The sequence below is a fragment of the Asterias amurensis genome, chromosome 7 (assembly GCF_032118995.1).
Source record: "Asterias amurensis chromosome 7, ASM3211899v1".
Classification (NCBI taxonomy): domain Eukaryota; kingdom Metazoa; phylum Echinodermata; class Asteroidea; order Forcipulatida; family Asteriidae; genus Asterias; species Asterias amurensis.
The window spans coordinates 16,447,792-16,460,015 of NC_092654.1; the positions used below are offsets into that span (position 1 = coordinate 16,447,792).

The window sequence follows — 12,224 nt, forward strand, 5'->3', positions numbered from 1 at the left end:
ACAATTTAGTCAAGGACGTGTGCGCTTTAGAAAGAATCACATGACCAAAACAGTATCACCTGACACAGGATGACTTTATTTCCGAAAAATTGCTTTGTCATGATTGTTGCAGGCTTTCATAAGCTCATTTTGTGTAGTAAATGGTATCAATGAATCTGCAGTCCATTTATATTGGAAACTAGGGCCTTAGGTTATGTGTTCATCGTTATATTGCTTTCAAAAAGTATCTCACTATAAATGCACATTCTTGAATAATAAAAGAGAAATCACATAAATGTCGATGAGCGGACGCAATATTTCTCAAGTGTGCGACCAAAACAACATCAAGTTGCTAAAAGAAAAATTTCTGATCAAAGTTTGTTCACTGGGGGTATGTGGCTTGTGTACCAACGTCAGTCAACCAACCAATCTGCACTTCCAATTTCAGATACATACTTTTGATCCGCAATTTAAATCCTCAATCATTTAACCGACTTAAAGACACCGAACACCTTTGGTAACTGACTAAGACTAGTCTTCTCACTTCGTGTATCTCAACATATGCACAAAATAGCAAACCTGTGAAAGTTTGAACTCAATTTGTCATCGAAGTTGCGAAAAAAACACCCTTGTCACACGAAATTTGGTGCTTTCAGACGCATGATTTCGGGACCTCAAAATCTAATTCTGGCGTCTCGAAATCAAATTCGTGGAAAATTACTTCTTTCTCGAAAACTATACTTCAGAGGGAGCCACTTCTCACAATGTTTCATATCAACAATTCTCAATTATTGCTTGTTACCACCAAGTACGTTTGTATGCTAACAATTATTTTTGAGTAACTACCAATAGTGTCCATGCCTTTAAGTGTCCCTCTAATGTGTGCACTGATGCAGAATCGCTCAACGCAAGATCTACACAAAATTTTCCCAATTGTTTAGGTTGCCTAAATTAGCTATATGCGTATGATGTTGGCCCCGGTTCTGACCCTCCACTGCCTATGTTCAGAGAGTAAAAAATAAAAACCACATGTTTGTTCAAGCATGGACCACTCATCAAAGGACAAATAAATATTAGTCAAATACAAGTTCGCATTTATAAGAAATATTTTGTTTATTTCGTCGTAAAAGTAGATGCAAAAAAAAGCCTTATTTATATAAATACATGAAATACACTGCACCGAATGCAATGCATTATCCTATGATATAAAAAAGGTACATGAATGCGGCTTCAGGCACAATGTACACGTACATGCTAAATTAATAACAGCAATTTCAGTATATAAATCATAACTCGTATAACCACTTCGCCTTAAAACAGGATATGGTTATTATTTTTAATCTATGAGAAATGTCCAGATAAATTTGTACATCTCAATAAAAAAATTCTTTTAAGTGAAAGTATATTTTGAAGTGTTGGTTATTTCGAATTTACACCAATATGGAAAACGAAGTGTTGTCAGAAACCAAATGAAAACAAGACCCTTCGTATCGTTGGTGTAGATCACGAATGGTTTTAAAATTGTCTAAACTCAACAATGTTTGAAATTTCATGGTGAGAATACAAGCCACAATGCAATGGCTCTGAAAAGAGCAGTCAAAAACTCAACGTTATTAAATCAGTATAATTACTATACAGCACCGTTTTACTATGGAGTCTACGAAACCCATAGGCCCTAAGAGTGTATTTAACATGCAGCTGAATGTGGACTTATTCTTATACATAGGCCTTATATGTTAAGTGTTTTGCATGCAAGTTTGTTATTTTGCATAAAATTGTATCCATTCATAAATCATATTGGTAGATGAAACAGACAATATTTATAACATTCCGGCCCTCTTTGCCAGGATGTCTGTATCAACAGTGAGGATTCAGTTGGTACACTATGCATTTGATGAAAAGGGACCAGACTATCCCCTTCCAGCATCAGGTTGGTTACACGTTTAAATAGAGTAAACCAACATGGCGGTAACATGAAAAGAGTGCCTACAGTATTGCAAAGAACTTCATCCAAATTTCAGATCACGGAATTTGTTTATTTTCAAGTGAGACTGTGTTAAATGCTGTAAAGTACCATATTAAAGTGGCTGCTAACTTCTTCTTTTTCAAAATTATAATTTCAATAATACTCAATAAATAGTCATCATAATACATTTAAACGATCGCAGCGAATGATTGTAAAACTTGTCAAACCATATGCCGACTTTTGAGCTGTGTTTTTGTACAGTATACAATGCTACATTTTTACAGAGCTACGACGCCTTTATCGGTTAAAATACACATATTCGAGTAGTTTTTTAATAGTAACATTCTCTAAATGTTTTTAATTACACACTCATTATTCTTTACTAAATTATGGTACCCAAACTTGATGTTCCATCATACCATTAATAATCCATACCATGCGTTTAGGACGCCAGACTAAGATGGCCGCCCGTCAATACGAAAAAACGAGAAGCAAACGGTTTACAATTAAAAATAGTATATACAGAGTCATTAACAATATCTACACATTCGATCGTTATATTTAATACTTTGCCATACAGCTTTTTAAAAAAAAGGGTCATTGTATGAAGGGACGTTTTAGTATAATTTTTTTATTGAAAATCATAGTAAAAAAGAACACGGAGAATACTTAGTGCGCCCTCTTTGTCAGTGATGTATCAACTTAATGTGACGTATGGTCAAAGTGACACACATCAACCAATGGGAGAGCTGTAAATTGCCATACAGCCAAAATGGCAGCGTGCACGAAATGCTTCAAAGCAGGATACGTATAGATTAAACTACACACATTGCATTCTCTGGGTTCTTTCTATAATATGGGGGAATATTATCATTGTATCAATACATCGGGCACCTAAAGTATAGATAAAATTGTTATAGGTAGATACCGAAAGGGTCAACACAAATGTTGTGTGGCTTTTGTGGCGAATCAGGCAGCATGATGTTAAAGTTACTAGTAACTGGCCCACAACTGTCTGCTTGCAATGCATTATTTTAGTGACACCTTCTGCCTATAGTTAAAGCCGCTCGCTATGTCAGATTATACCAGTGAGTTCATTGAGTCATTGTTCCTCTACGAAACTTGTGTGCGATTAATCTAAAAAGAGGCCTCGAAATGGCAAATTAAAGCCGAAACTATGTCAAAATAGTCCTAAAAGGTCAGAAAAAGGAATTGAATATGGCGTTTATCAGTTAAAAGTTGAGTTCTTCATTGTTACCATTGCAACCAACGGTAGTCAAAAGTCAATTCCCAGGTCAACACGGCAATGACAATGTTTGAAAGAGGTAAAACAAAAAAAGGGATAATAAAAAAAGGAACCCAGTATCCTATTTTCAATTGTTTTATTTACACGTGTGAATCTCATAATTCCTTTCGCAATTGTCGCACAGGACCTTGCAGCACCAGACGAACCGGCAGTTGCAACGCTCCGTTACCTGGTGCACGATGGTGTTGTACCCTCTGCCGCAGCACATGAGCTGGCACCCGTCGATCGCGTTGGATGTCTTGTTGCACTGGCGGCCCACCGTACCGAGAGAGCCAAGCTCGGGGTTGAACTCGCAGTAGTCCGGTGAGCTCTCGTAGTACACCAGGTCAGCCTTGGTCGGCGGTTTATAGAGGAGTGATTTGGGCTGAAGGGTCTCGATGCGGCCCCGTGCTTCGGACTGACGGACGATCCGCATCTCGGCAGCGCTGTCGTACTTATCTTTCATCAACAGGCCGAGTTTACGGAACGGGATCATCTGCCACCAGCATGACTGGAGCTCGCAGCTTCCCGATATACCGTGACACTTGCACTTCAACTCCAGACTGTCTGATACTGCCTGTAATTTGAAAACAAGAAAACGCAATGAGTGATAGTTTTAGATTATAGAGCTTAAATAGTTACATTCCAGATAGACATAACAAACTTCCAAACTTCCTTCGCACACCAAAAAGTAAAATTTCTGATCTGCTCAACCCAAACACGCCCAAGCCCCACACTTGATGTTCATTTCTAGTATTTGAAATTTTACAAATCAGACATAGACATACATGTACTTAATTATGTTCTGAAAAAGAGCTGACTGTGCAACAAATATACCTTTTTATAAGTTATACTCAGTATAATACTAGAATCAATTTTGTTGAACATGAAGAAGGAAAGTATGATCTTGGAGGCGTGACCAAAAACTACTGCAGTACATTGCTCCTAATTTGAATGAAACTTCAGAAAATACTGTTTGAGTCGTTCAAACATACTAACAAGAACAAGATCATAAGTTACTCAAACAAGATAAGTCGTTTGGGCAATGAGTCGTTCGTATGATGGAATTTTGTCTCTATTGAATCGTAAACTTTGAACAACGTACTAAGTATTTCGATCAACATCACTCTCCTCCAGCAGAAACTCAAAACACACTTGTTTTTGCTTGCTTTCCAACATCTTGACAAAACTTGACCAGCGCCTTTGAATGGTTCTCTTTTCCAGTAAAGTGCGCTTTAATGCTGTAGTTCATTTTTATTATTATATCGTTCGAACTACTTAAAAGTACGTCGTTTGAACGACTTAAATTGCTCTTCTGCAGAAAACAAAAAGGAATCAGTTATAGGTTTACCTTGCGTCCAGCCTCGTCATTGTGTTTATCCATGATGACACTGGCCCTGTTCCTGAGCTCCTTGGAGCTGGTGAACTTTCGGCTGAAGTCGATACCGAAGTCAACATCTTCGCTGCACCCTCCCCATCGCCACGTGCTGTTTGCAACTATCTGATACCAGACAAAATGAAATAACAAAATATTAATTTACAGGACGGACAGTTTTTATCTTTCCAAAAAGTGTTCGCCTGTTCTTCATAATCAATGACAGCCCCGGGGTCGGTTTCACAAAGACTGCCCAACTTAGGACTAATCCTAGGAGTTATTACAAACTTAAGGCTGTACGGTATTTAAGATACGACGAATATAAACTCATCATAACTCTTTGTGAAATCCACCTCAGTTCAATTTGCAACCCTTCCTGCAATTCTAAGAGGAAAACATGAACACCATTTACGAAAAACATCGCAATTTTGACTTTCTGTGATAAGTCTCTCGGTGCAAAATATAACTTCGACTTCAGCCTTTTATTTGCGAACCAGATTATTTTTTAACCCATATTTTGAATGCTACCAAGAATTTTGTGGGCAAACTACTCGGCCACTTAGCATGCTTAATGATAGCACATCATACTTGAAGAAGACGAGGAGAAAAAATTGAAAAGATAAATATTGAATGCGAGGTTTACGTACCTGGTGGGGTTGATCAGTCGGGCCCTGGTGCCGTGTGTCACAGCTGCATCCAAGGTAGTCGCCCCTGGAACACGCTCTGCTGACAGAGTACGCTACACCTGCGGAAAATATGGCATTCACGAAAGCCTTCTCTCTCGAACCTGGCGAATAAAAATATTATATTTACTAGTTTAGAAAGCTTTACAAAAAAGGTTGTATAATAAATACACCAATGAAACGTACATGAAACAAAAAGGTGACGTTCATACAATGATGTCAGAACATGATTTTCAGGTAGCATAATGGAATCCAACTTCGTTCCCATGAGTGATCGGTCTCGCCTCTCAATGTCGAGGTGACGATAGTACGGCGCTACCCTTAGTAGCGAGGATGAATAGACTTCGTCATCATACTGCCACCATTTTGGTCATGTTCCCAAATGCAACATCCAATGGAATACTGATGTTCCTCAAACAAAATGTGGACCATACTATCCATCCAACGACTCAGTTTCGTTTGATTTGAATGAAAGCAAATCACGAATGGTTGTCAAATAATTATGGGCATATTTTAGCTTTTAAATATCAGGGAGCAAGCATCCAGTTACTTCAGTGTTTGCGTTTTATTGTTAAATGATCCCTAGAAGATTTGTTTAGTTCATGAATATTATACATGTTTTGTTAGGATTTGTTGTATTCTGTTTATGTATAAAAACAAAGTTGGACTTCCATATGATGATTATAGGATAGAAAAATACACAATTTAAAATATTCCTACCTCTTTGTAAAACTTTTCCAAACACAGACTCGTCTCCATCAATTGTTGTACAATTCCATCGGCGACCTTTGAACTGAAACTGGCACTCTACGATACCCTTGTTGGCGCCCTCAGCGACGGTGGGGACAAACTCTTCGTTTTGTTCACAGAAACGGAGCTGTCTGTTCTGGAAACCAGGTATGTTTCTGCACGGGTATTCGAAAATCTGATCATCTGCAAATGTGTAAGCAGTTCCAAGTGTCCTGCAACATAAAAGAGAGAAGAAGTTGGTTATGTTTCAAAAAGAGAAAATTGTGATGATATCAGACGTCTGTTCAATATCAAAAAGTAATTCCTTCTTTAAAAACAAATGCCCCTGGTCATTGCCTTGGTGCCCTTAAATTGCTTTCAGTTTACATTAAAAAATTCCCATAGGGTGCCATGTACCAAAGAGAAAAAGCCATGGTGCCCTTGTCATTTCATAACGAAGTATACATAGGCCTGGATGCATGTATCTTCCGTACTTGATATTGCATAGTTGTGGTTAGGGGACATTTCATGCCATAATTATTTCCTAACCAAAGCATAAAAAGAAATATTTATCAAATATAAAATCTCCTTAAAAATACCCATAGAAGACTCAGAAATTGTTGTTTACAGAAAGCCTTTGCCTTTCTGTTTAATAATCCCACACTTTCTGACGTATTAGTACACGTAAAGGCGCCCGCCATTTTTATCGAACAAATAAACGCCAGTGAGCACAATGACATCACTTCTTTGAAGTGTGCCGCAATTTTACGGTTACCAGAGCTTTAGGTCTGTAAACCTCCAGGGAACAAAGATGATTTTGATCAGTTTTAAGAAAAACTTTTTTTCATGCATGCTTTTTAACAAAAATATTAGTCATGGTCGGCCATAACATTGGAAGCAGCTGAAGCTGACTGACGCCATTAAAGGGTCGACGGATGGTATATTGTGTTTAATGGGAAGCACTGTTAAGTGCTGGTATTGTGGTAGTGTCAATGTGTAATTTATTACAGAGAAGCTTGATGGAAACATTGCATTATTGAAAGTCAAATTGCTTGGAGTAGACGGGAGCCAGTTGTAAACTACGTGGAAAACATGCTAACTGATATTTTTTTCATACAAAATACAACACTTATTTGTAATACAGGTTCCTCACTTTGGCTCGTATTAAGTTTGACACATGTAAAGCCTGGTACTTCACGGAGGCAACGAAGGCGATTGCATTCATTTCCCCTAGTCATTACCTTGGTGCAGTAGAAATTTACAATTTCCTCAAAGGGTGCCCTTTACCAAGGGCAAAATGCCTTGTTACCCTTGTCCTTAAAAACAACGAAGCACACTGTCATTACTATTGTTATTTATATATGGCCAAATATTTGTTGAATCTAAAAATATTTCAAAGTAAAATCTTTTGTAAAAAGTGTCGAGTATCACGATCTGTCGCAATGGTACAAATTTGTCCCCATAATCATGACTCATTGTATTTAACTCAGAACCGAGTTTGTCGCCCTCTGCCGCTGAGTTCGAATCATTCCAGCTATTGTTCTCCTCTATTTTCTGCGGTTCAATGCCGTTCAGTGTTCTTTGTAAACGGATCTTTATGCGTGAACCGGAGATTCTTTTCTTAAAGTTTAATCATCAAGAATTTCCCCTGTTTTTCCTTCTCCTCTCTTTCCTTTCTCACACATTCTCTCTCCCTCCATTTGTATTTAAAACCAGCGACTCTTGACACTGATTAAATCCGAGAATTTCCCACCACGTTCCAAGGCCCCGGGCGTAAGTTATCAATCTATGTCATCTTTTGGGGAAAAAACCCTGAATTATCGACGGATGATAAAGGAGCGAGGGAGCCTTAAATTCTTCGGAATTTCAGTTCCTTTATGGGCAAAGGGATTGGGAAAAAAGACCCATGCAATAGGATCGGGGTATCTTTATTGGGCATTATTTAAGAGTTGACCCCATGGGAACAGTTTCGGGGCACCCCAGTGACATCGGTGAATATCCAACGAATATATTATACATCTCGCTATGTAAGCCGAAATTGTTTGCAGTTTTAAAGCGGAGTTGATGCGTGTCACAAAAGTACCCGTGTGAAAAGTATGTTCATTCTTTACTCGAACAATGTGTTGTGTAAGGCGGAAGTAAACATTCAACTTATGATGAAACAAAATATGATCCTTCCGTGGAAAATTCACCCTGGTCCTCGCTATAACCGAATTATCAATACTCAACCGGTTTACTCACGGCATCCTTTTAACTACTAATTTTCGTTAAGACTCGACACCAGTGTCTTATACATGCACCATTACGCATCGTGCACAGAACCATCGTTATATGAGAGCATTGTAGTGGTTTTGCTTATAAAGAGTTCATTCTAAAGTCAGAAATTTCATTTCTGCTTTGTGGTTCTTTGTTTTGCTGCCCTCTTATAACAACATTCCTGTTATTAAGATGTAATTTGGTCAGTCCCATACCTTGTTATAAGGAGAGTAAATGTTTCACTTGCTTTGTGATTTCACTTTGCTTTCCTTGACTTGCCTCAAATCAGCCTATATTTAAATTTTGTATACGGTATTGTAGTAGGGAAGGGTATTTCAAATGATACTAAAAAAAAACATGACTTTTTAAAAGGAATGTATGTCACCGTTTTCTTCTTCACGTACCCGACGCGTTCACTGAAAAAATATCAAGAGCGCAAACAACCATTACTTTAAGTCTGATTGAAACTGACGTGTATGACCAGCATTTAAAAAAATTATATTTTTGTAAACAAGCTTTCACAAAAGATTTTGTCAAGTTTACCAGCAAAATAACCGATAGATCAAGTTCTTTATATTGAGGACAATGTGATTAGTCTAAGGGGCGACCAAGGCCTATATGTTGAAGGTCAGTTTCTGACCGTTAATAACAATCAATCCCCTCTGAAAAGTCACAGTTTAATGACGTTAAATATGTCTTCTCATAAAATGTGGTTTTGTTGAAAGATAATCGTTACACGGATACAGGTACCTTGAAAACTTGTTTGTTCGTTCGCACTCAAAACGATCCGCGGCTTAAACGAAGAGTCCAAACTGCTCACAAGTACTTTTTAACCCCCGGGGTAAAACTAAATGGTGAACAATTGCAATTGGCCTTCCAAGTTTTGAGAACTAGCAATTAAAGAACGTTAAGATGTTTTAGGCTTTGTTGGAAAGCTCCTCCCCGGGGCCTTAACCTTCTCAAGGTGTAAATTCGGATACGGAGAAGGTCTTGTAATGACGCAGAAGGGTACGACGGGGGGCTGCCAGTCGGATGAAGGTCATGGGTCTGTGCGAAGCGATCAGCCCCATGGCACATCCTCCCAGTGCCGCCTTTTTCGTTGGAAACATAAAATGTTACGGTTATAAAATCAGTCATTTAAACATGCTCTTCTGTAATACTATCATTATCATACGAAAGATCTAAAAGTGCTGCACTCACGTGTTTATCAAATCGTAGTTTTCAATTTATGCCTTTTTGGGATAAAACAAAATGATCAAATGAAAAAAAAAATTTAAGCTTTTGAAAACCATTTTGTTTCTTACAAGTAAGACGAGTGACCTCCCCCTATACTCCACATGAACCCATTCCTTGTCAAATAATAAGCTCTAATGGACCGTTCAAGAACTTTACGGTGTATTATTTTGGGTCAGTGGAAACTATATCATTTTCATTGACCCTTTTATAGATTGATTTTGATGAACAAAACACTCAGCACAAAACGTATGCCTGCATCAAATCAATGCTGCTTGACCTGACCAATAATTTAGCAGCTACGAGCAGAAATTGAAACGCACAATTTGTCCGTGAATTGTGGCGAAATTATTTACATCTGTGTCACGGTTATTTCCGTATCCATTTTAATTGCCTTTTTTTCTCTTACTCTTGTTCTGTTGGGGGCTGTCCTTGTCGGACATGTTACCTTAATACGTCTTGGCATGAAAAGTAGTGAAATAATCCTTGGGAATTAAGGAAATTGGTTGGGCTGGGTTTACGAAAATCGGCTCAGGTCTTCCCTTTTATTTCAATGTTTTCCAAGTCATACAATATCACGTGTGTGACAATGGGGATCAGTTGACCGACGGCCTTCTACAGACCACAGCATGGTCTGCTAACAAACAATAGGCGGACGGTGTGGTGTCTAAATAATGGTGTCTCACTTCACACTGGTAGAGTTTCAATTTATTGAAATTCTTGCACTAATCGTTGAGTTCTGAGTCAAGAAAAGGTTGATGGGACACAAATCCCGTTTAATGAATTGTTCTGCAGTGAAAGATGAAGGGAAACAAATCAATGAAAAACTATAGAGATCACAGGGCTTGTAATAAGTTCGCCATTTTGTTTGTGGTTTACGAAACCTTGGTTCGACACCAAAAATACAGGCTCCATAGACATTGGTGATCAATCAATCGAGGGCCAATAACATACAATGGGAGAAAATCAGTCAGTATGGAATGTGTTTTGGTGATTGTGTTGTGCATTTTACATTCTGTCATGTTTTAAGGACACAGTATGGCTATATAATGGACTGGGTTTGTGAATAAAACAGGCATTCCCTAATAACTGTTGTGAGTCTATTCTACAATAGACGCAAATGTACATTACATTCTGTCATGTTTTCAGGACAGGTACAGGCTACAATTTATATGGACGCTGGGTGGGTGGTTAAAATAGGCTATCTCTATCACTGCTTGGAGTATATTTTACAAAGGAAGACTTTCGTCTTCACCACCGAGCTTTAGGAAACAAATAGTTGCTGTTTGGAACACTCAACTGAAACGCTGATTTTCAAAAGAGTTGATCCTTTAGAAGCAAATAATCAGCAATTGCACTTGTTGCAAAGGAAAACCTCTAAGCCACGCATTCAAGCACCATACAGTTGCCACTTATGGACCAAACAGTGGGAGAGCAAAACACCATAAATATTTCTTGGTACTGGGAGTTCATTTACAATTCACTTCGAAACTCGAAGGTTGCCTGTTATTAGTTAAGGACATTTGTTAAGATGCAGGATTTATTCTCTTCTTTGATGGACAGGTTAAAAGATTATAAAACCGGGGTGTAAGAATGGGAAACTTCCCCGTTGGGTTGCCCTTGATGTTGAGCCCCTCGTCAGAAAGACATGTCACCCCTCATTGTCATCATTGAATAAGCTTTTACCTCGTATAATTTATCCCATCGGTGGGTGTGAATGAGTACACCCATACTGCCCTTATGACTAAAATGTCATTAAAAATTAGCAGTCCCAGCCCTTTGTCCAAGTTTTACGAGACCCCATTCATCAAAAGGTGGATAGTCTACGGCGGTGGACATGCCTGGTTCGGTTTCCAATGAAATGACAGCGACGTCAAATTAACGGCAGTCATTGTATTCATGAAAAGTGCAGAAAATAACAACGGATGAGTCACTCGCTTTAGTTGTGTTGAAACACGTCAGAATTTGATGAAAATTAATTGCTTTTTGGGTTCCTTTAACACTTAAAAGGAAAATAGCCTAAATAGGCATCGTTGTTGGTTTAGAGTCTCCTTTCTGTGGTGGTGATAACAATTCGTGTAATATGTATCCATGCCTCTGTTTTAGGTCACCAATCGTCAACCCTCGTTATAACGAACACGCTGTACATTACAGATGTTCTGCTTTTCAAAGTACATTCTGAAGTTCTGGACCTCATGTTCTACTTTGTAATTTGTTGTCGTTGCTTTGGTATCCTCTTATAACAACGTTCCTAAAAAAGAGATAATTTTGGCCAGTCACAGCAATGATGTTGAAACGAGAGTCGATTGTTCTTTCCATGATAACAAGCCAAATAAAATTGAATACAAATGAAAAAAATGTTTCATATTCTCTGTCCACATAAAGTGATAGGCAGGAGAGAGAGAACCTTCATACAAAAAAATAGTATTTGGAAAAAAAGATGTCACTTCCGCAGAGAACTCTAATATTATAGTCCTGCTTGTGAGTTGTGAGTTGTTTAAACCTTACTCTATGGTTAAAGTTATGAGTGTCAACACATACTCTCTGCTTCATGTATTCATGAAAGAGGGGCCTCAGAAGTGAAATTTTTACACAAGGTTGAAACTTAACAATCACTTAATATTTGTACAATACTTTAAATGCAGTTTTGAGACAACCTTCTAGGATCACTGCTTCTATACAGACGCAATTTCCTGGGTTTTATTTTCAATAAAGCCG

General features: G+C 38.2%; 1 protein-coding gene across 1 annotated transcript in view; it reads right to left on the reverse strand.

The window, feature by feature from the left end:
* Positions 1-1,078: 1,078 nt before the first annotated feature.
* LOC139939866 (proto-oncogene Wnt-3-like) overlaps positions 1,079-12,224 on the reverse strand; it is a 33,923-nt gene continuing 22,777 nt past the window's right edge. The window contains exons 2-5 of the mRNA XM_071936018.1: positions 6,009-6,250; positions 5,253-5,392; positions 4,582-4,731; positions 1,079-3,807 (exon numbers count right to left, since the gene is read on the reverse strand). Coding sequence (XP_071792119.1) covers positions 3,328-3,807; positions 4,582-4,731; positions 5,253-5,392; positions 6,009-6,250 — 1,012 coding nt within the window. The 3' untranslated portion in view covers positions 1,079-3,327. The remainder of the gene's footprint in view (positions 3,808-4,581; positions 4,732-5,252; positions 5,393-6,008; positions 6,251-12,224) is intronic.